The sequence below is a fragment of the Sabethes cyaneus genome, chromosome 3 (assembly GCF_943734655.1).
Source record: "Sabethes cyaneus chromosome 3, idSabCyanKW18_F2, whole genome shotgun sequence".
NCBI classification, from domain to species: domain Eukaryota; kingdom Metazoa; phylum Arthropoda; class Insecta; order Diptera; family Culicidae; genus Sabethes; species Sabethes cyaneus.
Genome location: NC_071355.1, coordinates 42,075,214 through 42,103,006, shown reverse-complemented (window position 1 = coordinate 42,103,006; position 27,793 = coordinate 42,075,214). Strand labels below are relative to the sequence as shown.

Below are 27,793 nucleotides of genomic sequence, written 5' to 3'. Positions count from 1 at the left end.
AGCCATGAACCGAGTTAGTTGGCGGAACATTATATTGCACGTCAAATTTTCAAGCCTCTGGGATAGATAGGACCGTTGCTCGGGATTCAAATCGAAAACTAAGACTGGCATTACATGTTGAATCAAGCCGAATACATCGACAAGATCGTCGTGGAGCAGTTCCGACACGAGAATGCCAAACCGTCCAAGATTCCAATCGAACCTTTCTACGTCAATCGAAAGCAGGAGGAAGAACTGACTACCAGACAGTCGTACCGAAGCTTGGTGGGTAGTTTTCTGTACGTTGGAGTCAATACCCGGCTAGATATCTGCCTTAGCACATCACTGCTGACGAAGCTATAGATTGCTTTGTGGACGCAGATTGGGCTGGAGAAACATCGACATGCGATCGGCATCCGAGAAGCTCTGGAGGGCGATCGTTGTCTTCATTGAGGATGTGTTGTGAAATTCGCGAAAGTTCCATACGACCTACTTTACATTAATTTAATGGCGACGGTCCGTTATCGATCTTGCGCCGAACGAATTATGGTCCTCCAGTACTGTCGGTCCTGGGCTGCCGTTCTCTAAACCCTTCGAACACCAGCTGAACGTGCTTCGTCTTCGACAGCGTACATCCATCGTGTGGGGGGTTTTGCCCCGAGGCCTACGGTTTCTTCCTGGTTCTCTGCTAAAAATGGTTTTGGCTACTCTTGCGTCGAACATTTTGGCCACTTGCCCAATCCAACGCAGCCTGCCATATTGTACTACCTTCACTATATCAGCTATATCCCGCTATATCGCAATATCAGCTATATTCACTATATCCCGGTTGTCCAGTGCTGCTATAGAGTTAGTAGGATTGGTACACTAGCCCCGTAACTGTCTTGAACTCTAATAACCAGCGGCGAAGTCTGTCGATATAGAAGGGTCAAGTCTTAGAGACGTTTATAATCCAAGGCTGCGTTTTTTTTTCATGTCGAGTCCCAGCCAGCTGCACATCGGAACCAACAGCATTTGGACTCCCACAGGGGCTGAGGTCTCACTCGCTATTCTGACGCATGATGCCCATCCAGCGTCGCACGAATCACCGTAATTAGTTTCGTTGAAAACCATGCAACTAGCAGTATTTGCCAAAGCTTATCTCGTTTTACTGAATCGTACGCCGCCTTAAAGTCCACAAATAGATGGTGAGTCTGTAAGTTGTACTCCTGGAACTTGTCTAGTAACTGGCGCAAGGTAAACATTTGATTCGTCGTGAAGCGACTCTCACAAAGATTAGCATGATACTCGTCGTCGAAAGACATCTACAGAATAGGATACGAGAAATAACCTGTGCTTACAGGCAGAATCACGCTTTTAGAAGTTCAACCGGGATACAATCCTTTCCAGAAGCTTTACCGTTTTTCACCGTGTTGATTGTCTTGCTAACATTCTCCTGTGTTGTCTTGTTAACCTCTTCCTGTGCTGTTGATATCCGTGTTAACCTCTATTCAACACGTGTGGATGTTCTTCTTTCCCCTTGCTGCTATCTCCTTTTGTCAGTAAGCAGTCTGTCAGCACTATCATTGCACATCACAGGGAGAGATGCTCCCATAGAAGATATCAAGTATGCCTTAGGTTCCATTGAATAAAGACATATTATATTTTTCTCGTCAGTTTATGTTAATTTCAAAGGTAACACCGATGTTCCCAAGTAAGGTGGCAACAGAAACAATATAGAGCAATATGTCAACATGTCGCATTCCACAAGTTGTTAAAAAATTGCCCAGTCTAAACGCACCTATACTGTGTGAACAGTCTACTATTTTATGAGTTTGGCATTTGTATGAAAACTATAATAGGTAAATGCCTAAAGTTTAACTATTCCATAATGAATTACCGTAGTAGCCTCAGCCTGGGAAAAATGAAGGCTGACATTATATCAAGGTATGTTCCGTATTTCCAATTTCTCAAGTCAAGTAGATTTGAAATATTTCATTTTAGAGTTTATTCAAAAGATTTTAAGGGTTATTTGCTTTTTAAGTGTTGCCTAATGACGCTTAAACCAACTCTAGATGGTACCTGCTTCACCTTCTGATCCCTTATTACGTTCCTTTCGCTTTGTACTGAGCGAGAAATAACTGTCGCTTCCCGTGATACGAATGATTGATCTACGCTAAAAATGTGTAAAATCCTATAAACATGTATTATGTAACAAAATTTAAGCAGAAACAGCAACGATTATTTTAGGTCGCCAGCGATACAGTTCCAATATCGCCCTAGCTGAACGTACAGATGATGCTGTGCTAAGTTGTGTTTTAATTGTATTATTTTGGTTTAAGATTGTAAATTGCTATTTATTATCCATTAAATGCAGATTTAGCTTGCAATTCCATTACAATATTCTGATTGTAAGTATGTGTGTGTGAGTTTGTGTCTATCTACAAATAACGTGACAATGTAACTTTCGTCTAGTGGCTAGGCCTGCTGCGTTAATCTGGTAAAGCGACGTGAATATTTAACGTTGTGTAATCTGACGATATGCTTCGGTAATATTTAAACCTGTTCATGCATTTTAAATCTTAGTTTTTATATATTATTCAGAAATGTAATTTCTTCTGTTGTTTTCCTATCAAGAAAAACCTTTTCCATCGTAAATTCATTATAGATAGTAGCATAAATTTCCGTACCAACATTGGAAGCATGATAATTCCTGTCTTGATTAGAGCAAGTAACAACTAAGGTTTCATTACTTTTTGTATCAAAAATACATTATTTTCCGAAGGATGAAACGTTATGTGTACAAAAATTTAGATTGTTAAAAAATTAAAGCTTTCCGGTTGTGATTCGTTTTTTTGCTAAAAATGTTTTTCTACTACGCAATTTTGTATTGTTTTTTTTCGTCTAAATTACTACTTCAACCTATTCCGAAATAGAAAAGTTAGAGCCTATCATGGTAGCAATAGTTTTGGCCAGGGAGCCGTACCAAAACTGATTGTCTCTAGGGTATTTTTCTGCTTTGCTCAGCACTACTAAGATTGGTCGATTGTTGAGAAAAACGTTTGGAAGAAAATACTGGGCTATTGGTACTAGGGCTAGTTTAAAGCATTTTTACAGGAAAACTAATTCCGTCAAGGCAGTTGGATTGGTTTGCCTGTTTTATGTTTTGCTTGTCACAACTTTACTCTAAACTCACAACCACCATCATCAAACAAGTTTTTAGTTTTACTCGATAAAATTTGAAATCTTTGCGTCAATCTTCATATTGTGGTTCTGTGGCCACTTAAAGCTTATGGTTGCTTAGTTCTTCTATTTCGATTAGTTCAGCAGAATGAGTATCCCAATCTGCTAGTTTAGTGTGTACTTGTGCACCTTATCCAAGTACTCGATTGTGATAAATAGCGATCGGGCGTCTTTAGGATCACGTCTACATATAAACTTACCTTTAATTACCTGTCCTTCCTCCACTGGAATTGGCTCTTCAACATAGAAGATGGTCTGCTTCCAGTGCGTTGGTTTTGTATACGGTGAGGTGGAGAATTCCACATGCTCCGGCAATTCAAAGAACGTATCAAAATAACCAACAAGCGCCGTAAGTTTGCACTTTCTTTTAACGGTCAGTTCGAAGTTATAACTAAAGTTCGGACAATCAACATCCACCTCCATCAGATCGAAATTTGCAATTATGTTAGCGTTCGTTATAACATGTTCTGGTTTGCAAACTTCTACGGTTGCCTCTCGCAGTACCTCCTTCTTCATGCAGGACATATCAAAACCATAAACGTCCTGCCAGAAACCGATAAACTCATCGTGCCGTTCGGTATCCCCATAACCAACCAGACTAATATTGCATCTGTTCGGTAGAATAATCCCTCCTTCCTTTAGATATTGCTTCCTGGCATAGATAACACTATCCATCATTCCTTCGAACAGCAGAAAATATCCCATCCATTCGGACACAATCAGATCCACCTTTTCAACCGGTAGCTCGCAATCCTCCAGTCGACCCTTAACAAACTTAATGTTATTTATTTTGTTCCGTCGAACAATATCCATCGCCTGGTAGATAATGTCGGACTGATCAACGGAGATTACTTCTTTCGCTCCTGCTTTGGCAGCAAACATCGAAAGAATGGCCGTTCCACAGCCCAAATCTAACACCGTTTTGTCCTTAAAGAGAGCATCATTGTTCAAAATTGCATCTCTATAGCTTGCAGTACGGACGTAATCCTAAAATTAGAACTCATTATTTCAGACCAGACTCAACCTATTAACCAAATACTCACGCTCAGCATATCATGATGAATCCCAAAATGAGAATAGGTATTAAAATAGCTCTGATCATCCTCGGCGGCAACCACGCTGACACAGTGCTTCAGCTCTTCCCTAATAATTGCGATTTTCTCCTCCGAACATCGCTTCTTACAGGCAGCTGTTTGCTCGTTCTGCTGTTCCAGCAAATTTCGGAAGCTTTCCTTCATCTTTTCAATGTCACTAGCGGCATGCTGCAACAGATTTTCCTTTTCCCTCAGCTGAGCAGTCAATTCATTAATGATTCCATGCAACTTCCTGTACTGATCGGTAGTCAGTGTCATTGTTTCCCCAATTTCGTTACCATTGTCCCTCGTCCCAATGCCACCATTTCCGTTCAGCATAATCTCATCCAGCTCATCCAGATCGAACATCAACCAGGTTTCGTTCTCCACCGGTTTTAGATACTTATCGTCGGACCAAAAGATACTCCCACCAGTTTTAAACACCGCCGGGTCCGGTTTCTCCAACCGAATGTAGTTGATCATTTTAATGTAGGAATACTCGTCCAGATGATACCGGCGGCGCACTTCGGCCAAATCAAACTCGTGTCTGTCGCGGGAATGCCGAATAGCCGTCGTCATAGTCGGGGAAATTTGCTCGCAAAACAAGCACCGCACCGGATCGTTCTGTTCCTCTGCGACTTCCCATTCGTCTGCTTCCTCTTCCTCGCCGTTGGAATCGCCACCCGTTTCCATCTCGCAAAGCGGGGGACAATCTAATACGAATTCCGTGTGATTTTATTTGAAGTACGAAATTGAAATACATGTGTAATTCACCACTTTACTTACCATCGTCGGACATTCTGCAGAATAAACAGACGTCGGGAACGAACTAATGCTGCAAATTCAACGTGAATGATTACAGATTACAAAGAGAAAAGGTTTGCTCTAGGAAAAGGAAAATATCCACTGGAATAGAGGAAAATCACAACACAAACGACACCGTCGAAAAACTTTTCCTGCAGAGAACAGATCGACGTCAGAGTAGGTGGTGTGGTGAGAATGAAAACGTGTAAAGCAGGAAAAACAAAACACATGCGCTGAACGGACAACCGAAGGAAGCGAGAAACAGTTTGATTTGACAGCTAAGCGATGTTTTCCATCAAAATAATGTCGAAGGCTTCAAAGTAAACGTTTTGCTATATAGGGTAAGTGCAGGTCACGGTACCGCCAAAGTGCAACATCTTGGCAACACGACACGATTTTTCTTGCTGGCATTTAAATGAATGCGCACCCTTTTTTCGCCTAAGGGTACCGCCCACGGGAATGACACTTCCAATACCAACCTGTACAAAAAAAAAACGTAGCCAACATAGAGCGGGCCCAAGCTGACAGCTTCATAGATGGGCTCAAGCTGACAACCGAGTCGGATGTATAAATTGTTAAATTTTGTTAGTTTTAGTTCGATTTTAGCCACCCCATCGGCAGGCAACCATGTTTTCGCTGCCAACATCTCGTGTGTGCGAAAATGAGATAGCATGTCAGCACTGCGTTTCACTCAACTGCCAGTAGTCTGATTTGGGCCCGCTGTCAAATTTTGAGCCCAGGACATGCTGTCGCTGACGTTCACTGCAGCTCGTTATAGAGATGTCAATGGGGTGATTTTAGCCAAGGTTTTAGTATCACATAGCCAATGTCAGGCAGACAATTGATGCGAAATGCATGAAACTGTGAAAATGGTTAGTTAAATTCGTTTTGTGAAATCGCTTTGCGTTTGCCACCTTTTTCATGTGAGCAACGAAAATGTGACGTCATATCAGCCCCCTGGTATCGCCAGAGTAAACGTGACAGCGACGCGACCCGACTTCGCTCCCATTCGTTTAAATACGCAGCACTTTTTCGCCGGAAGCAGGGCTGCGTGTTTTACAAGTTATAAATTGTAGTTTTACAAGTTATAAATTGTAAATCTTAACAATTATCGACAATTTAATATTTTTAGTGATAGCGTATTCATAAATTAACCTGGCTGGGGCCCTCGTTTATGCACGAATACGCAAAACGCGAATATGATTTTAGAAATTTGCGTTTACGAACGTAAGCTGCTGCCACCTCCAAAAGTTTACTGTAGGGGGGAAGCTGTATAGAAATTTGTTAAATAGCGCAAGAGATCGAAACATTTTGGCAGATTTTCACCCACTCTCATATACGGGTATTTCTATGAGTGTGCAAGAGATCGTTTAATGCCGTCAACGCGAATATCATCTTGTTTTGTAAAGTAGCCTTAATTTTGAACTCTGAAAATAACTTACGTTCTAGGTCGACGCCAAAGTCACGGCATACAATGCTGAATCCTCAGCTGAATCCACCCCATCGACATCTCTTTATCAAATTGCAGTAAACGTCAGCGACAGCATGTCCGGGGCTCAAAATTTGACAGCGTTTCCGATTGCTTGCAGTTGAGTGAAACGCAGTGCTGACATGCTATCTCATTTTCGCACACACGAGATGTTGGCGGCGAAAACATGGTTGTCTGCCGATGGGGTGGCTGAACCTTATCTTCTGCCGAATCTCAGCAAAATGGCTGTCACTGTGTCACCTTCGCGAAAATATTGGAGCTTGGGGGCCATCCGGTTTCCATTCGAGTTTATACCAGCAGAAAGAATATAAAATTCAGGAGCTACAACAGGCGAATGCAATAGAGGTTTTCCGTCAGATCATACCCCTCCTTTTCTTATTTTTTCTCAAAAGTACTCCCAATACGAGTGACAATGGTGCAAAAATATATTTTTTTCGTTGACTCTAGAATTTACTACGATTTTTTAAACAATGCAAATTGCAAGAATGTTGAGTTTCTTTTCACCAAATCACGAATGTTGAGTTTTAAAAAAATCGTTTCGGCTGCACTGTTTATCAAAATTTTCAGATTTTCTGGCAGCATTGCATAACAGTTTTTGACATATGTGTATCAGCGGTAGAGTGAAAAGGATAAAACGAATGAAAAGCTTACCTTCTTTTTCATTTCGTTTGTTGCTTGCCACAAGAGTAAAGAGTGGCACAAATGGTTTCGAAGTGGTGAAAATAGAGGACACTGGTACAAAAAAGCATGTAAGACATCCGAGAAGTGACCGCACTCAAAAAAATATAAACGTATATGCTATTGAGATACACTAATAAAACGGTGCAATAGATTATACCCGTTACAATTTATTATGCTACACATACAAAGTATTATTTTCTATGCATCAAATTGACATGACGTTTAACCATGATCCTTATGTGTTCCACACATAACGCAAATATGCTTTACATTTATTACGGATTACAATCCATCTCATCACCTATTACATAAATATTTACCTTTCAATGGGTATCAAAATTAAATTACGTTTCCGTGCATATAAATACAAACAGAATTTAATATTATAAATTATGAATTGCAACGTAATATTCAATGATTAAAACGATAAAATGTAAGTTGATAATTCATTTGCTGTATGTAATATTACATTGGATGTGATATTAAATTATATTAAAGAATAAAAATATAATTTAATAAAATATAATTATTAAATATTATTTTTTTCTTTATTTTTGAGATATTATCAATAAATTAATATATAATTTAATAAAATATAATTAAAAACATAATTTATAACAAGGCCACTCCAATGGTCCATATTGGTGGGCCGCAATCTTTTAATCAAAGCACTTCGATCAAGCTGGCCACTTTAGCTTTGATGTCCTGTTATCGCAGGGACCTGCTGAAGATTGTGCGGAGAACGTAGCGGGCAACTTTATACGAGATGTGCAGGATGTCTTTGGCGGAAATGATACCATTGCCTACGATTTTCCCGAAGTATCACCACATAGTTGTGAAGATGTAGCATACATTCCACCATTAAAGTTGTATTGACTGTGTGAGAAAAAAGAGATCAAAATCATATATTTTCCTTCAGGAGATAAATTTACTTACTTGATGATGAAACTTGTGATAGGATTTGCTGCTAAAGTCATTAAACGACGGTTGATTCTTAATTTGCGATGCTACCGTGTTGGATTGGTATACATTCTCCCATTTTCATCATGTACGTGTACTTTTTGGTCCTCTAGGATGTTTTTCTGTACGTTCGTCAAAGGTGCATTTTTGGTGCGCACACAATCAATTTTGCTGGCAAATATTAAATTTGTTTGGTTGGCACCTGTTAGCACAACGAATTGGTAATTCTATTATCTGCGTTAACGTTCCGGGAGTCCTCCAAATTTCCATGCCAGTATTACATTACTCATCCAGAGCACTAGCACTGAAGAATTGCCTCCAAGAAACATCACTTGAATCCAGAAAATGACAAAAGAATCAACAGCCATTATACTGAAAGCAGCAAGAACAACAAACCGGAAAGTCGCAGAGCACCACGGACCAAAAATTAATTTTGATTAGTTATTTTTAAATTATAATTACCTAAATCAACCTATCAGCCCGAATGAGGTTGCTGATTGATACAAGAGATGTTTTACGGACAATCCGAAACCGAAATATTGACGAGGATGTATTTTCTTTACAACGCGGGGAAAAACGGAAAAGCACTGACTGTACTCGCGCTGCGCGGTCTGACTTGACAATGACGTTTTCGGTAACCCTTTAAAAAATGTGGCAACCAAATTCAGTAGAAATGGTACCGAATGAATTGGATTGGATTGGCGATAATACATTCCATAGATGCCACACATAAGATCAATATGTTTTAAACCATTGCACAGATTTGTAATGATTTGCTAATAATAGTTATAAGTTTAGTCAATTAAACTATATGCCTTCATGTAAAATGCTGTTTAATACCATAGGCATTTAACTAATATGTTTTATGGCAATTATTATTTGAACAAAAGAAATAACGATTATTTGTTTACCAAATGCATATTATAAAATGAACTATTAACATGTGTTTTATAGTGAAAATATGTGAAAGTTATAGCGATGTACTTATAGGAGGCATGTTTGTTTTGTTTACGTTTAATATTCATTACTACATATAATGTAAAAACCAATGTAAATAAATCGTAATATTTTTCCGGTATGCTTTGAATGTTCCGTGCATTATTGATTTCAAGAAAAATAATAATAATTGATGTGTTATGGGAATCATGATTCAAAAGTATAAGGGGGATGCTTTAAATTTATATGTAGTAGGATTACGGATTAAGTAATTTGTCGGTATAAAACATCCCAAATCTTTCACATGAAACAGATTACACGTTGTAACATGAATAAAACGTTTCGAATTTTTTGAGTGCGGTTGAAATATACGTATTTTAGTTTTTCATTTTTACAGTAGTTAGAGGCTTTAATAAAGAAAGTTTTATATGCTACATTATACAGCAATTCAGACACGACATGAAAATTTTAACTATTGAAATAAGTTAGTAATAAATTATTTTGGAATAAAAGATTTGTTGCGGCCAATACGAAACTTTGGACGGGTACCTAATTCTATTGATTGAAACTAAACGTTAAAAATTCCGCAAAGTATATGTTGATTATTTTTGTATCTGAGGTCTTTTGTCGGAAATTCAGTTATTGTCGACCTTTTCGCGTGCGTAATGGCGGCTAGTGGGTACAACTTTCGGAAAACGTTAGCATGCCTTTGGCAACTTTATTCACGTCAGCTTGATATTTCCAACTTTGATTGTTGCTGTAGAACTTTCAAGCGTACATGAGCGGAGTTCCTAAAAGCAAATAGACATTGTCGAAAAGTGTACCTATTAGCCGCCATTACCAGCGCGAAAAGGTGGATTACGGAATGCTCGTTAAAATGATTTGACGGCTTTCGGTTAGTTTTGTTGAATCATTTAAACTTTCACTGAGATTCTCGGCAGCAAGTAATTCTGGTTTTAGTTTTTAGAAGGTCGTATAATGCATGCAAAAGGATTGATTATGCGACCTTTTGAAAACTAAAGCCAGAATTGTCTACAATTCTGCTGAAGAAAGTATTGTCAATTGCAAGGAATAAGTGCGCAATCGCTCATAAAAGTGCTATTTTAGCTTAAATCGTTTCGGTCTTTTCGGCGCACTTATTGCTGGGAAGATAACGAAAGAGTGCGCCGAAGATACCGAAACGATTTAATGCAAAATAGCACTTTTATGAGCGATATCGCACTTTGGATGGTACAATTTTCCTTGCAATTGACAATAATGTTTGAGGCCATCCAGATACCACGTGGACAGAAAAATGCCAATTTTCAAGCCCCCCGTCCCCCTCCGTGGACAAGCGTGGACATTCGCGCAACCAACACCCTCCCCCTGTTTGTCCACGTGGACATTTTTTCTTATGTCAAATTTAACAAAACAGAAATGCATTGTTCTAAATTTTGTTTTCAACTTGATTGATGCAGTATTTATCAAAATAGCTTATGTGAAAGGAAGCGTCAGTCTAAAGGCGACACAATGCATTCGGCTTTTTAGTCGTTGCGAAAATTTATGTTTTTCCATGGATTTTCCGTCAACTGTCCGCAGCGTATTAAAAGCCGTGTGCAAGGTGTTAGAACCTTAATTTTTATGATCTTGTCTACTGCAAATTATTATCGACTGCTAGAAAGCTGATAGCTTGACTTTCGCTTGACGATTCTTCTCTGCCCAGAGTATCTTTGTCTAGAGTATCTTTATCCAGAACATCTCAGATTGGCCGTCTACTTCAACGCAACACAAGACCTTTCCGACGCAATGTGATTCGCAAAATTTTCTGAAGGCAAATCCTTTTGGAAATAGGTTGTCCATTGAAGCCCTTTTTTGGCGAGCCGCATTTGAGGCAAAATGCAATCATTTGATAAATGAGTCACGTGACTGGTGAATATTTATGGATTCTTCCGTTACCTTTATCATTTCCCAAAGAAGGCAAGAGTTGTAAAAAAATAATATATTTTGTTTATTATTGCATTACATCAAATGTCAGGCTAGGCAATCAACAACTGTGCATTAACGCAGGTATAATCTTTTCAACAAGATTTATGCCAGATACGTGTTCTCGTAATTCATGTGTTCACGTGAACATATGTCTCATCAGAATATAAAACTTTATTTGAACTTAAAAATAATAGCTGATCAATGGCTAATGTTAATGTGGATAATTAATTCTATATTGCTGTTTCTAATTTCTATTGCATGAAAAAAAACTTGTCCACGTGGACATTTTCCGTACCCCCTCCTTCCCTTCCGTGGACAAGCGTGGACATTTTCATACCCCCCACCCCCCACTAAGCTGTCCACGTGGTATATGAATGGTCCCTTTTGTCTTTTGTACGACGCAAACCCCGCTCCTTGTCCTTGCGTTTGCATTTTTTCAGCGTATCGTTGCGGGACATATAGGGACAAAATCAAAAATACATCTCTGTGTGTTTTCTTAATTGAGCTAAAACAAAACTTTTCTGTAAATTACATCGTTTTATTTCTGCTGGAGAAACTAACGAATTCAGACTACAAGGAGAATATTGCTGTTGCAGTTGAAAACCGTAATAATCGACTCGCGACATTCGCTTTTATTCTTGTTCTGTGTGTCGCAACTACGTCGCACGTGGTGCGCTGTGATCGCACATTGATGCGCTATACAGCGCACCACGTGCGACGTAGTTGCGACACACAGAACAAGAATGAAACCGAATGTCGCGAGTCGATTATTACAGTTTTCAACTGCAACAGCAATAATGGGTTTGGAAGTTTTTCCTCGCTGATACGACATTCTATACGGATATTCTGAAGAAAATATGGCATCACTGCTGTCGCAGTCGACTGTTAATTTTATCATACCGTCTCGCTCTTTCTGCACCACTTTTCAGACTTTTCATCATTCGAATGTCGATTACAGTCACTAAATAGATAGCCTGGCGGATGATTGTGCAACGAAACAGCATCCTTTAAAATCCTGAATAAATTACGCAGGAATGTTCTGAAATCTCACACAGACAAAACCTTTAGAGGTTGGCACAGCGAAATCTATGCAAATACAGTTGTGCTGATTAACGACCTCAGGTTCTTGAAAATTACCAATTGCCTTGCCATGCAATGGCTTTTATTTCTCTATGACCTCAAAATTTTTACGAGTAGTCCAAAGACAAAGTTTGTTGCTGAACCTGACATCTGTAAATTTGCGTTCGCCAGACTATACAGTCTGATGGCTCCGTGGTGGTCGACAAATTCCGTCATTGTGTTCTTGGACGTTCCTTCATTCGGTTCGGTTTCGGTTTAGTCATCGGTACTCTCGCAGTTGCAAGTGCTAACGGTACACGACGGAACCTTTTTTTTTCTCTGCCTTCCCTTTGCCCTTTACTCGGTGGCCATTAGCAAGTGATTAGTGATGTGTAATTCTGCGCTGTCCTAGTTTGACGGGGCGTCGCAAATTTAGGCTATCATTTCGTGATATTTGCGTGCAAACGTCGAAACGGGTTCGGTTCGTCCGTTCCCCCGGGGCAGGACGCCACCTCGGAAAAGAGTATTCATTTTTCTAGCGCCTACTTGAGTTTCAGAAGTTGTTGTAAGTGAGCAGCGAAAAAGATTATTATTTTTGGAGGGCGGAAAATTGTTTTGACCACAGGTGACCCAACCTGTGAGTAAGGTTCCGCTGGTTGCGGGACGCTTGCTTGAATCAATACTTCGGTGACGGTGTGGAATTATCCGTATAGTGACCGTTCTCGGTCGGTGATCATAGCGGTGTTGTGTAACAATGGAGGAAATTGAATAATTTATCGCATATTTTGGAGGAGGATGTTCGCCGACGAGCCGAGAGTTGATGTGCTGTGCTGGCTGCGAAAGCAAGTGATTGTGCAAGTGTATATGTGTATGTGTACTGGGCGCTCCCCGTGCTGCTGCTGCTTTTTTTATTGTTTGTTAGCTAGCTGGCTGGCTGGCTGGTCTCCGTCTCCGTTCATTCGATCGGGGAGCGAGTTTTATTGGATGTGGCTGAGCAGGCAGAGAATGCTGGAAAAATAACACTTGATCATCCGGTTGTTGGAATTAATTGCACAAGTACAAAGACCCCTCCCCATTCGGGTAGAAAGCTTCTGATTCGGACGGGTCAATATCTACAGCGAGCAGAACCGTCAGGGTCGTCACGAATGGTGCTAGGCGCTGGAATGGAACTTGGCAAAGAGGAGAAACCAGATGTATAAATCAATTTGCAATATTTTGTGGAAAAGAGGAGTGGTAGAGATTTCTGTGCTTATTTGTTTTTAACTTCTTCACCCAACCTGAAAGTAGGTAGTTTGTGCAATACGTATATACCACGATACGTACTTGCGTGCTGGCTACTGGCTTTGCAGGAAAAGAATAAGTTTTGTGCTCTGCCGAGCCAAGTGCTTTTTTAGCTTAAAATCAGTGCAGAAAACAACATAAGCTATGCGATGTAATTATTTTATTGAGACCAGTTTATGTGAATGAGCCGTTTTATGAAGGCCACGTACTGGATTGGTTTTTGACGGAAAAATGTTTGAGATTCCTATCTTGACAGATTAAACAACACTTAATTTTTCTCGATTTCCAAAAGCGTTGTGCTTTTCAAAACTTTTTCATCTTGGAGTTATAATAAATAACATCTAACCTGGTAATAAAAATAATTGAATGACTTTTGATATTGGGTATCTGTAATAATACACAGTTCACAAAAATAGACATTCCTGCTCGTTAATTACATTTCTCGAAATGTAGGAAAAATCTCTATTTCAAATACAATTAGCTTACGGAAATCGGCGAGAGAATCCGCAGCAGCTGATAAACCGTACGCCAACGTCAGTGCCCGCAGGCGGTTTCGCCTACTGAATGCCTGCTGCTAAAAAGCTGCTGTTTGCTTAAGAAAAGAAATCAACAAGTATACCGCAGCAAGCGATAAGAGAGTTTCGTCTGTATTCCTGTACCTACTTACCATGCTCTTGCGTCTGCCAGGAGGAAGTCAACTATGTGATGCTGCATGCTTGTGCCAACAAAAACCAAGATACGGCTGCAAAATTTTAGAGGAGTGTTTTTTTCTACTGATAAAGCAGAGATTTTGAGGCTGCTGCCCAACTCTGTACCGTGATACTATTACAAAACAAGTTTAGGTTATCTTTCCAATGCTAATCTGGCTTGAGGCAAAATATGTCATGTGTAATGACATTAACTGTGTTAATTGTGTGTTTAATGGACATAAAACAGGCAAAGAAATTTAAATTGCTTAATTAGTTAGCTCTATGACATTAGCGAAGCCGTCATGGACTGTGGAAAATTTTCTTCTGCATGCTATGTGTTTTTTTCATTATTTGATATCTCATTACTAAAATAGTAGGCGCTAAGTCTCCTGTAAAATTATTGACGTAGCACTACGCCTTACGGCAAGGTTTGATATGATAGAGTGTCATTCTAAAAAATCTAAACACGAAAAGAGGTTACCCTTTTTTATCGACAGACTTTACAGCCGGCTATTAGAGTACGGGACAGTTACGGGGGTAGTGCAACAACCCTACTGACTCTAACTAGCAGCACCGCTTAGTCGAAATTCGAACATACGACGATTGGCTTGTTAGACCAGCATCGTACTTCGAAACCAACTACGCGGTTCTACGCACTGATTCGCATGGGAAAAAGATCCTATTTAGAAAATCACTATTGGAATAAGCATAAATATTATGCACTGTCAGAAATAACCAATCAGCCAATCACATGTAAGCACGCTTTTGCTTCTCAAAACCATGACAGATTTCAGAAAAAAAGTGACAAAGTCTCCCCATCTAATATACCGGAATTTATTCGTTTCGATCAAAGCTAGAACAATTTGATGTCCTGAAAGTGAACAATTTTGTTAAAGTGTGAAACCATCCCTTTTCTTTAACCGATTTTATCTGCTGAAGGGATATTCTCAGAGCGAGGAAAATCAGCGACCGTGTTTATCGGAAAATAATTTTTAGGCGTTACATTTGCTGCTTTGCATCAGTTAGTTGCTCGCAATTCTTTATATAGCTTCAATAGTATTTCTGTGCAGTATGCAAATAGCTGTAAAAAAGAGAGTCGAAAGGAACTAGTAAGATGCAGAAGACGTTAGCTGTTTGATATTTTAACTGGCCGTCCGCATGTTAGTTGAAAGACAATTATACATCAAATTATGCTATCACAATGAATAGTGCTATCAACTTGTTTCGTGAAAATTGACGAATGCGAACTAGAGTTGTAAAAGATATTACAGAATAGTTATTTAGGTTTTCGGTTTCACCGTGCTTGTAAGCAAGCTCCTTAAGTAAGCTATCTTCGTAAACTGCTTACCAGCTGTAAGCATGTTGTAACGAAATCGTCGTCTGGGGCAAGGGAAACAAAAAGTATGATTACATGTATTTGGTTGATAATGAGAACGACGACTTTTCAATTAATTTTTTATTTCCACAAAGTGCTATCTAGTATTATAGTAAATAAAGACGTAGTCCTGACGTTAAAAAGATGGAATTTTTCTTGTACTACTTGTACTCTATTACTACCAGTTTTACTCAATCCTTTTAAAACAAGATTGGTATTAATTAGGTCACATTCCACACTTTAGCTTTTATTACTTTCTTCTACCGTGCCCTCCGTCTATTAAATAGGCTACCGTATTATAAACCTTTACTTTCATTGCCCCTTTCCACCATTCTTTACCATACCATTTACGATCCTATTGACCGGAGCAGTAGCTCCCCCAATAGAGATTAGAACACACGACGACTGACTTGTTAGATCCGTATCGCACCTCCAGGCCAACTGGAAGGCTCATATGAATAATAATTTATGCATAAAACTATGCATGGGAACCGTTTCAATTGCCTGCGGAATGCTGTCGTCGTTTGTTCTGGTGTCACTGCAATCAATTTCGATTGACTTGCTGGACAGGCCGGCCGTGGTCTCTTCGTTTGAAATACTTCTCCCAAGTTTCGTTTTGCGTAGTGGTTGAGCAGGAGTGCAGTTTTTCAAATACCGATTCAATTAAAGCAGTAGTTCTTGGCTTGACCAAGTGCGTTTTGTTATTAAGCAAACAATTAATAATTAATTTTTTTTATAGCGGTAGTCTTTCCAATAGGTGGAGGGAATGGTAGAAGAAAGTAATGAAATTAATGGTATTTTATAGTACTCGGTAGTGGAATATAGCGTGAAGGGAAAACAATGGAGAATTAGGTAAGGGAGGGTCATTAAAGTAAAACGGACCAGGTTTGTAGTTTGTCACTTTTTTACCAAACTGGAAGATCCACGGACGTAGAACGTGATTATAAAATAAGTTTTTTTACTTCTATTTGTATTAAGATGGCAGAAAGCCTGGTTCTCATAGAGGTTAGCTAGAATATTTCAGTTTCTGCTCAACAATTTGCATTTTTCTGAAGAACAAAAGCATGCATCCTACCCATTAAAACGATTTGCTTTATAATCTTAGAAGGAATGCTTTAAAATCGAAAACTAACCCTTCTAAACTTGTGTGAAAATGGATAAAATTGCTGTAGAAATTTTCTTGTCGTAATATGGTCAACCTCGATTTGGTTTCTGGTCAGTGTAGAATCAAAGCAAATGTAACTGCTGATCAAATGGCGAAGAACGGGTCATCCATGCCGTTTACAGGACCCTTCTTTGAACGATCTTCCTGTGCCCTAAAAATTGAAAATGGCAGCTACTATATTACCTTGCATGTCCGGCAATCAAAACGTTTTATAAAATCAAACTAAGTTAATCAAACTATGATATCTTATTAATACGACATGTATAAAAAGAACAAACAACAATAGATCAAAGCAGTGGTCGCAGTGATACTAAGCCCCCACAACGAGAGAAAATAAATCTTGGAAGCAAACCTCGATCCTATTTCTAGATGTCTAATAATGGAGTTTTAATTAATTGCACAATTGAAGGCTAATCCACAGAGAACAAGCATCCAAGCTAAAGGTTCCCACTTGGATTAAACGTACGTCAAATTAGTTTGGAAACTATAGAGATGGTGTCGCTAAAGGTGCATAAAATTCTACAACAAGCTCGCCACAGAGTGTAACAATGGAACATACAGTTAACGAAGGACTAATCCCCTTGTTGAAATGGTAAAACGTGTGGATAAAACTATTCAGAATCACAAAAATATTATTGGTGATACCTGGAAAAATCTGCGTATATCTAAACCGATTCATTCCTCAAAATCCACAAATCTGGTAACGAAACGAGGAAAATTATTTCTGCAGCAGGATCCCCAACCGACAAAATAGCAAAGTGGCTAGTGAAAGAGTTTCAAGCTATATCATAAAAATTTCCAAGCCGATCAGTTAAGAGCATAGGAGATTTCATTGAAAATTTAAAAACTTTAGGTAACATTAGAACGGAGGAAATTATGATATCATTTGATGTAACGGCCTTGTTCCAAGTAACCGTAAGCACTGAATTAAGCTGGAAAACTGCTCTATATTTGCAAGTTGTATGCTGCCAGATATAATTCAGCTTTGTCAATGCATACCTTACCTTATTCAGCCGAGAGCCGGGGTGGCTCTTGTCCTATCAAGAATTCCTCTCCATTGTACTCGGTCCTGGGCTACTCGTCGCCAATTCGTTGCGTGTCTCGACACACGCAAGTCGGCTTCAACCTGGTCGAGCCATCGTGCACGTTGAGCCCCTCTATTCCTGGTGCCGGTGGGGTTCTTGAAGAGAACGGATTTCACTACACAGTCGTCCGGCATCCTTGCGACATGACCGGCCCACCGTAGTCTCCCAACTTTCGCCAGGTGTACGATGGGAATCTCTCCAAGCAGTGCCTGCAGCTCGTGATTCATATGTCTTCGCCACTCTCCGCTTTCCGTTTGCACTCCGCCAAAAATAGTCCGCAACACCGTTCGTTCAAAAACGGCAAGTGAACGTATGTCTTTCATAAGCAAAGTTACCGTTTCAAGTCCGTAGAGGACTACCGGTCTTATCAGCGTTTTGTACATCGTCAGCTTTGTGCGGCGGCGTATGCTTCTAGATCGAAACGTCTTGCGAACGGAAAAGTAGGCTCGATTTCCAGCTTGAATGCGTCGTTGGATCTCCTTACTCGTGTTATTGTCGGCGGTGACCAGAGATCCCAAATATACGAACTCATCAACCACTTCCAGTTCATCGCCGTCAATAGTAACTGTCCGTGGGAGGTAAACGTTACTTTCTTGGGAGCCTCTTCCTACCATATATTTGGTTTTTGACGCATTAATTTGTAGCCCTATCATCCTAGCCTCCGTTTTTAGTCTGTCTCCGCCGTCCCACGGTTTCTAGTAATGATGTCGAGATCATCTGCAAAGGCTAGGAGTTAGCTACTCTTGCTGAAGATCGTTCCTCTCGTTTCGATCCGCTCGACGGATCACACCTTCAATAGCGATATTGAATAACATACAGGACAGTCCATCCCCTTGCCGTAACCCTCTGCGTGATTCGAAAGGGTTTGAGAGTGTCCCCGAAACGCGCATGTAACACATCACTCGTTCCAGAGTAGCTTTGATCAGCCGCGTCAGTTTGTCCGGAAAACCGTACTCGTGCATTATCTGCCATAGCTGTCCGCGTTCAACGGTATCGTATGCTGCTCTGAAATCCACGAACATATGATGCGTGAGCACGTTGTACTCTCGACGGAGAGTAAAAATATGATCCGTAGTAGCACGGGCCCCCATAAAGCCCGCCTGCTACTGCCCTACGAGATCTCTTGCTATTAGGGATAGACGACGGAACGAAATCTGGGAGAGCACCTTGTAGGCGGCGTTGACCAGCGTAATGCAGCGGTAGTTATAGCAGTCTAGCCGGTCGCCCTTTTTGTAGATGGGACAAACTACGCCTTACCTCCACTCCTCCGGTAGTTTCTCTTCTTCCCAAATCCTTGGAATCAGCCAGTGAAGTGCCGTTGCTAGCGGTTCTTGGCCATTTTTATAGAGTTCAGCCGGGAGTCGGTCCTTTCCGGCGACTATTATTCTTCAGCAGACCGATTTCTCGCCGGATCTCTTCGAGATCGGGAGCCGGTACGCTGTTGTCGTTTGTAGGTACTTCGAGGTTAACTTCCATTGCGTCTCCTGCTGCTATATCGCCGTTGAGGTGCTCATCGAAGAACTGCCATTTTCAATGCATAGCTGCTTTAAAATAGCATTCTCAATGCTGAATTAAAAGTTAGTTGAAGCAGTATGAAATGCTGATTAGATACTCTAAGCTTACCGCTGTTATTAGATGCTTTTATTGTCGTTACCGGAAACAACAGAGATTTTGAATGCTGCTCACATTTGCAGGAAATCTCATTGCGAACGTACGTGTGATGATAAAAGAAAAAATGCTTCCCTCTCTTTTTATCTCAAAATCCTGCACCGTCGTTAGAACAACCATTAGCACAAATATATATGGCATATGCTTATGGATAGTATGCAACAAATATTTCTATAATATATGTTCAATATATGTATGCCATCACATAAAAACAAAATAAAAAGTAGGGAATTCCCCCAAAGTGCAACATATAGAAGAAATGTGAAAAATAGAATCTTTGCCTCCATTCCACCCTGGTAAGCAAACCAAGCATCCGAGCTTAAGGCATTTTAAGTAGGGCTATTGGCAGCTGACTCGCAACTACCGTTTACAGCTCAACTGGTAAAGGCGTTGCCCTACTCCTCCTAATTTTTATCGAAGAAGAAAAATCACAAAAAAGTAATCTTGAAACGTCAACGTAGTACGACATAAGGATAACACAGAGGGAAGATAAAAAAGGATGAATGGTTAAGGGCTATTTGAGATTGACCCAACATTGCGTAGAGGAAAATTATTTCGACCTTAGAGACAACTTTTATAAGCAAATGCAGGGATCCTCAATGGGAAATCCCGTGTCATTTTTCTTATGTGAGGGATGTATGGCAAACATAGAAAATAAATTAAAAGACAAATGTTTTACCAGGTCGCTAGTGGAGATTTGTGAACGACATTTTTTGTATTTTAAAACAAGAGGACTTTGATATTCTTTTAAAAATACTCACTAATGTCCACAGAGAACAAAACAACAGACTTCCATTCATAGAGATTGTTATAAGAAATTCCACATCAATTTTGTTTTTGAAATTTATCGGGAACTTGCCAATAGTAAACGGGTAATACCTATCACGTACAACCACTCATTTCAAAACCAAATGACCTCTTTTCACAACATGATTCATCGTGTGGACCCTCTTCTAGTGACTAAGGAAGAAAACGAGATTGAATTAAAATATTTTATAAGATGTGTACAAGAAGATCTGCTAAGAGTGGCTGTCGAGCATGATGGTGCTTCAACATATCAGCTTCATACGAAATTTAAAAAATATGGGATGGATATTGTCTACACTAGTAGCAATAACCAGCTCCAAGCACGATTAGGATCTAACCAGGAAAGGTCCTATTGATAAATTAATCAAAGCATGAGCCTACAAACAAAAAGAAGTTTTGGAATCCTATTCAAGGAGCATGTTTCAGAAGTAACAAAAGCTAGGAACACATTTTCGTAAAGGATCTCACTACTTCTGAAAACATCAACCTTCTTCGCCCGTCAATAATACTTAAAAGCTGGATGTTACCGAGTATCTTGAAATTTTAAAGAAAATTCTTATAATCTTCTAAATAATCAAGCGGCTAGTAACACCTCACCGCTGTTTTAGTTGTTAAGTGATTAAAATTGTTTTTTTGACGTAGGATTACGTCTTACGGCAAGGTTTGAGATAGGGCGTCATTCCAAAAAATCGAAAAATGCGAGCGTCACGAAAAATGAAAGATTTTGAACGCTAATAGCTTAGCGGTTTCCAGATCGATTTTCAATATTTTTACGCTAATCGATCGGAAAATCTACTACGCATCCACACCAACAATGAAACCTATTGATTTCAAAGTACGTACTATTGAAAAATTGAAAATAATGGAGCAGTTGGACATCCTCGCTTCCTGATTGGTTGGAAGACTCTTTACGATGATCTAAACCTATACCAATTTGATATCTGTGCTTGGGAAGTAAGCCAAAACAAGTGATTCTTCATCTCAACAAGATTTCTCAACACCGCGATGTCCGCGATAGTGATGTCCGTTAATCGTTCGATTAATTCAACTAATCGAATAACACAAGAAATATTCGAATAATTTTTAATCGAATACTGCCAGCACGAGCAGTTGAATCATTCGAATAGTTTAATGAGTACGAATAATCCCCGAATAATGCCCGTTAATCGTTCATAATCGTTCGAATAATCGAATTAATCAAAGAAATATTCGAATAGTTTTAATCGAACACCACTGACACGAATAGTTGAATTAATCGATTAGTGCAGACAACGCTCACCAATTAATCGGCAATCGAATAATTGAAAATTTCGGAGATCACTACCAACAAATTTCTTTCGAAAGCGATTAAACCTAGTCCAATTTGATGTCTGCGTTAGGGAAGTCTGCCAGAAAAATTACAAAAGTCCTCGGTCCCAACAGATCGCAAATTCTTTACGGCAAGACGATTAAGCCTAGGTGAATTTGGCATGCTACTATCGCTCCAAAGAGACTTGCGTGGTCCTGCGTCACCTATGCGGTCATGTCTTGTACACAACCCTTCTGAGTTTTTTTCTTTGGGACATTGCAACAATCGGTTTGCGCACCCATCAGTTTGATTTTTTCTAATGTTTGCCTATTTGGTTTAAATAGGAGACCAGGCTGCTATACCGTTAACAGTTTAGGTTGTTGATAGTGAAAAAAGTCTCACGTCGAGTTCGAAATCCGTATATATCGCTTAAAGTATAGTGACCCGTCGGTTAAACCACTCTATAATAAACTCAACTCGCTTAAAGTATAGCTATAACTTTTGTTTCCTTTTTTATCGCTAGTGTAATGTTTATTGTCAGCTTCCTAAAGCAGACCAAGCAAATCATTTAGTCTAGAAAAGAATCTTTTAGTTGGGAAATTATTGAGATGGTGATGCAAGAATATTAGGCGATTTTAATTTGACTTTTTATTCAAAAATTCTCGAAAAATTTGTTCCTGAACAGATGTATGTTCTTTGTGCCTAATCTACGCCAAACAAAAAACAGAGGCTAGAAGTATTTGGTTAAAAATCAAAGCGTTAAAAACCAAATACATGTTAGGAAGAGGAAATAACGTTCACCTCCCACGGACAGTGACTATAGACAGCGATGAAATCGAAGTGGTTGACATTTGCGATTTTTTCTTGCGACCAATCTCGCGGCATGTTACTAGTACACAAGTACCGAAATGAATGCTAGAACAACGCCACCATCTTTGTTCCTCGTGTCGTACACCCTTCGGTATGGTAGAGAACTTGTCAGCCCTTGTGAGACACTTTTTTGGTATTGTTGGAATATATGGCAAATGTATAGAAAAAGTGTCAACCGTTTCAGTCCTTGGTATAAACGGAAAGTGGAGAATGGAGTAGACGTATGAACCACGAAATGCAAGCACTACTTAAAAAGATTCCCATCATACACTTGGTGGAAGTCGGAAGGCTACCGATGGTCGCAAGGATGCCGGACGTTTACAACAGATTCAAATCAGGTGCAAACTTTGGTGAAGGCTTCGCAGCTACCTATTGTGCCTGGCGTTTTGTTCCAAATCTCTCCAAATTGTGCCTGTAATACGTCTAATAATTCTCTCCTTTAGTACTGTCAATCATACTCTTCATATAACCCCATGAAAAGAAAATTAAGATCCGGTGATACTGGCAGGCCATTCCTGTGAAGATATGAAGCAGAAAACCATAACTTTTGTCATGTTTAGAAATCTCTGAATAGCCATACAATAAGCTATACCGTTGGTTGCATTTCACTAGTTAGTTAGTTTCCCTATGACGATATAACAAACCCGTTTTTAAAAATTAGGTTTCTTCCGAATCAAATTCATAAATGAGAATACATAAACGACAAGACTAATTTTTTCTACTAAAGAATTGCGTTGCGAAAAAAATAAGTTGGATTCAATGTTCAAAACCTACCCACGTAACTAAATCTGTGGTTTCCATTGTACGACCGACCCGGTAACGCTTGAGGTTACATATATCACGCACGCTTCTGAATAAAATGTAAAAGATGAAAACAGATAGCACGATTCTTTATCACTCATCTTAGGTGAAAAATAAACCCACATGAACGTTAGTAGGGGTTGCCTCATGCACCCAAAAGTTCAACCCAGGAAATAATTTATGGTTCATGATTTTTAAATGTGTTTGTTTCCAGAATGCTCAACAACCCGTAAAGCTTTGGTTCCAATTTCCAGCACTAATTTTCGAAATCGTAGACACCCTGACGAGTAGCACATACGCTCGCCATCACAAGCCAAGTAAGCAGTCAGTAGATCACATGGATCTAAAGTCAGATACATACATTTCAATCCGGCAGCAGCTTATCGAAGCAAAATTTATTCGGTGGTGTGCCATTTTTTTATTTATGGAATAATTCCAGTTTAGGAGCTTAGCTTTGCTGTGAAACTGAGAATACACCGGTCGGAAGAATAGGACGTAGGTAGTCGACACAAAGCAGAAGCAGAAGCCTTAATCATTGAATAACCAACCAGCCCATGTGGTATAATAGGCCTAAGCGCCGGGCGGTGTTTTGGTGTTGTTCGTGAGTGTGTGGCGTGCGATGAGCAGCATGTTATTGCGGTGTTGTCGGAAAACCGAAAAATAATATAATGGATTACCGCATCACAACACAACACAACGAACGCTGCTGCTCGGTTACACAGTTGTCTTTGGAAGCGGACGCCACTGTTTGCCGGCACTCCGGCAGTGCCGCTATCGTTGTGTGCTCGGTGGCCATTAGTATTCACGGCGGACAGTGCGTCACGGGTCCATGCTCTGGCTAGCCGGTGGCGATTTGGCCAGGCAGCATCAAACCATCACCGCATCGTCGCCATGAACTGGGTGGGCAATAATTTTTTTCTTATCTCTTTCACTTAGTGTTGGTAGTGATAAAGGATGCGGTATGACAAAGGCGGGGGAGATTGAGTGAATAGTGGAAGAGCCGTTAGCTAGTGTGTCGAGTGGAAATGAGAAGAAAGTACCCACGTCAAAAGTGCATATCAGCAGAGTCATGCAGTCGAGCGCAGAAGCGAATACATCAGCAACGTCGGCCGAAAGCAGTGCATAAGCGGCCGAAAGTTTTGACCCAACTGTGATAGTGGAACGCCGGACGCCGGAACGGAAGTGATTGATAGAGTGAAACGAAGATAGCACAACAAAGTTAGGCAGTGGTGATTGACGCGGTCAAGATTGATCACACTCGAACAGAACAACATTTAGCTGCAAGGCAGACTAGACTGCCCTAGCAAGAAAGATGACGGTGGATTTTAACGATTATTTTTGGGTGAGTTGAGTGGCGCTAGAAATTTAGCCGTTCATTCGTAAGCAAGTTCAATGTATGCTTTCGCCTCTAGCTCTATCGTACTACATAGTTGGCCGCATGGTTTTGAATAGAACTTGGTAGTTGTTTGGTATTGGTGTTGCTGTTGAATCTAAGTTTAGTTTTGATTGCTTTTGTTACTGCTTTATTATTTTTATCGGGTGATCTTGTTCCATTTGTTGGATTTTTTCTTGTAAATAGAATCTTGACAATATAATATGCTTTTGTAACTTGCCATGTAATAATTTTGCTCATTGTGCTTCCGCTTACAAATAAGCCGATCGATTGTTTAGGGTTAAGGTAAAAATGAACCACTATAAACTGTACAAAATTATGGATTGGATTGTAAAGTCAGAAGAGAGGGAACAAAAAAAATATGGCTCTAGTACTTTGTTCTCTACTTGCGGCAAGAAAGATTAATATATAAAAATTCCAATATGGTTCATCCCGCACAGTTCAAAATCTTCAATAAGCTTTCTAAGAATCATTCTAAAACAACTAATAATACTCACTACAATTTATTAACACCTTGAGGTATAACTGCAGTTCGATTGTAGGGCATTTACCTGACAAACAATCCCAAGATTTTTTTCTTTATCAAAACGCAATTCGCAGAAACCGTTCCCCAGAAAATACATTTCATTGAATCTTAGCCTTCTGTCATTTCTTCATGCTTCTAACAGAAAAGGATATCTAATAATCATCTTCAAGACTAAACTTATAATTTTTCTATTGACGGATTTCACGCCAACTCGTCTATGGGGTTGGCAGTACGCTGTCAGAATCAATGTAATTGAAAATTTGTGTGTGCAAAGAGTTCATGTAAATAAACAACTTTGCATACCTACTTTATTTTAGCAGCCGAGAGCCGGGGTGGCTCTTGTCCTATCAAGAATTCCTCTCCACTGTACTTGGTCCTGGGCTACTCGTCGCCAATTTGTTGCGCGTTTCGACACATGCAAGTCGGCTTCAACCTGGTCGAAGCATCTAGCACTTGGGGTCCCCTCTATTCCTGGTGCCGGTGGGGTTCTTGAAGATAATGGATTTCACTGCACAGTCGTCCGGCATCCTTGCGAAGTGGCCGGCTCACCGTAGTCGCTAAACTTTAGCCGGGTGTACGATGGGAATATATGCAAGGGCACTATAGTTCGTGGTTCATACGCCTCCGCCACTCTCCGCCTTCGGTTTGTACTCCGCCAAAAGTAGCCCGCAGTACCTTTCGTTCAAACACTTATTTCGGTATGTTTTAATGAAAATTAAGAAATTTTTTTAAAAGTCATTCATAGATCATTTGAAAATAGTGAAATATTTTTTTTCCTGTAAGGACTTAAAAAGTTTTCGTTAGAAAAATATTTTCAGTTAAATATGCCCATTTTGCGATGTATGGAAGAATTGTAGGCCATATAATTATCTATCTTCAAAAAAAATTTCATCAGTTTCTGAGATGGCCTTCTTTGGAAAATCGATTCAAGGTTTTTAAAATGCTTTTTTTAATGGTAGAAATGGAGAGAGTTACCTGGAAGGAGCGTCAAGCATAGCTCTGGCTCTCCCAAGCTCCCACCTGGCGCCTCCACGCAGATCTAAGTCAAATGATGACGGTTGATGGCCTTACCCGGAAATGCTTCATGTACTTACAGAAGCAGCTAAGCTAGGAGGTGCGAACTAGAGCGCCTGTTCTCCAGGTGAGGGGCGGCTCACACAGCGTCTGTCTCGTAACGGGCGGCTGAATATGAAATGCTGTATCCCGCAAGCTACACCTAAGATGGCAGACCCATCAGTGGGATGTAGGTATCGCGACCCCGGTGAGGTAGTATACCGAAAACTCAATTACCACGAACAACGAACAAAGAAATTCAGGACGGAACAATCGGTATAGTACACGGCAAGGGACAAGGAAACGATTAAGGGATAACGATTGGAAACTTGGTACCTGGAATGTCCGAACTCTCCATGAACCGGCACGGGCTGGCTTGCTTGCTCGAGAGCTGCATCAACTCATGATTCATGAGTCAACTCGGAGTGGAGATCGCTGCTATTCAGGAAGTTCGGTGACCAAACTCCGGAGAAAGGGAGTTCCGTGCAGTAGACCCTATTGCAGGCACTTCTTTCAAGTACCACATCTACTACAACAGTGGCGGTAAGAAAGCAGAACATGGAGTCGGTTTCGTAGTGTTGGGAAAACAAAAGCAGCGAGTTATCCGGTGGAGGCCCGTAGATGACCGTATATGCGTGTTGAGGATTAACCCATTTCCTCCTAGCGTTGCGAAAACGCAACGCACTTTCATTCGATTCTAGATAAGGCCCGGTTTAAGATATCAACTTGGACCCTAAGAAACAAAGAAAGATTGGAAAAAAATCTAATCGACCTGTTTTTGCTCATAGGTCAGATGTTACATGTAACATAATTACAGCTGTGACAAAACAACAGGTTTTGCTATTTTTCAAACAGTAAAGGAAAAATGCTCATAAAACTCGATTTTACTTCTATTAACGTCTGACCTATCAATCAGTGTTAGTAAGAATCAGCTGCTTGTCAAAAAAAGTTTGTTTCATAATTTTGATTATTTTTGTAATTTTAAGATAGGTTTGAAGCTTTGCGTTGCGAAAACGCAACGCTAGGAAGTAACGATATTCAAAATATGCAACGGGAACGTTTGTTTTCGTTCGTTCGCTGCGGTGTTTCATTTGATGTCGTTGCATATTAGTAAACAAATGAATGTAAATCTTATTTTTCGCTTATTTAAAATATCCCGGAAACATTATAAAAGTTTACATAACATAGAATTCGCAGCTTCAAACACTTATGGCAGATGAAGAAGCCGTTGTGATAAGAGCGTAATAAAATTGTTAAAGTACCTTTGCCTCCGGAATATCTGGAAGAATTGAGTGATGGCAACGACAGTTTCATGGACCCAAATTTAATGTTACAACCTTTCCGGAACGTGTTGGTAGGCATTTGATCATCTGTGACGACATGCATTTAGCATTCAAACTGCATACTATGCGTCTAGTGCGAAGATGGTCTCCAACCCAAATGTTTCAGTATCTATCATAAAACATAACGTTTAATACTCTAAGTAGTTCATTTAATCTTTATTAATACTCAAAATCACAAAAAAAATCCCAAATTTGATTTAACGGTAAAAAAGTATGAAGCATTTATATGCATAATAATGAAGGTATGCAAAAACGGTATACCCTTAATGCCCAGCGTTGCG

At 39.9% G+C, this 27,793-nt stretch overlaps 2 protein-coding genes across 2 annotated transcripts in view; one reads left to right on the top strand and one right to left on the bottom strand.

Moving 5' to 3' along the window:
- Positions 1-1,023: 1,023 nt before the first annotated feature.
- LOC128741701 (uncharacterized) lies at positions 1,024-5,229 on the bottom strand. The gene is made up of 3 exons (XM_053837681.1): positions 5,061-5,229; positions 4,245-4,987; positions 1,024-4,188 (listed from the first exon to the last, which is right to left on the bottom strand). The coding sequence occupies exons 1-3, from the start codon at positions 5,071-5,073 to the stop codon at positions 3,307-3,309; spliced, it is 1,638 nt and encodes a 545-aa protein (XP_053693656.1). The 5' UTR covers positions 5,074-5,229; the 3' UTR covers positions 1,024-3,306.
- Positions 5,230-12,424: 7,195 nt separating this feature from the next.
- The window catches only part of LOC128741340 (F-BAR domain only protein 2), a 65,433-nt gene continuing 50,064 nt past the window's right edge, over positions 12,425-27,793 (top strand). Inside the window, exons 1-2 of the mRNA XM_053837100.1 lie at positions 12,425-12,733; positions 24,134-24,539. Coding sequence (XP_053693075.1) covers positions 24,510-24,539 — 30 coding nt within the window. The 5' untranslated portion in view covers positions 12,425-12,733; positions 24,134-24,509. The remainder of the gene's footprint in view (positions 12,734-24,133; positions 24,540-27,793) is intronic.

Bases quoted from the DNA above. Each gene is read 5' to 3' on its own strand.
- LOC128741701 (XM_053837681.1), bottom strand. The intron at 4,189-4,244 runs GTGAGTATTTGG...TTCTAATTTTAG, and splicing joins TTCATCATGATATGCTGAGC to GATTACGTCCGTACTGCAAG.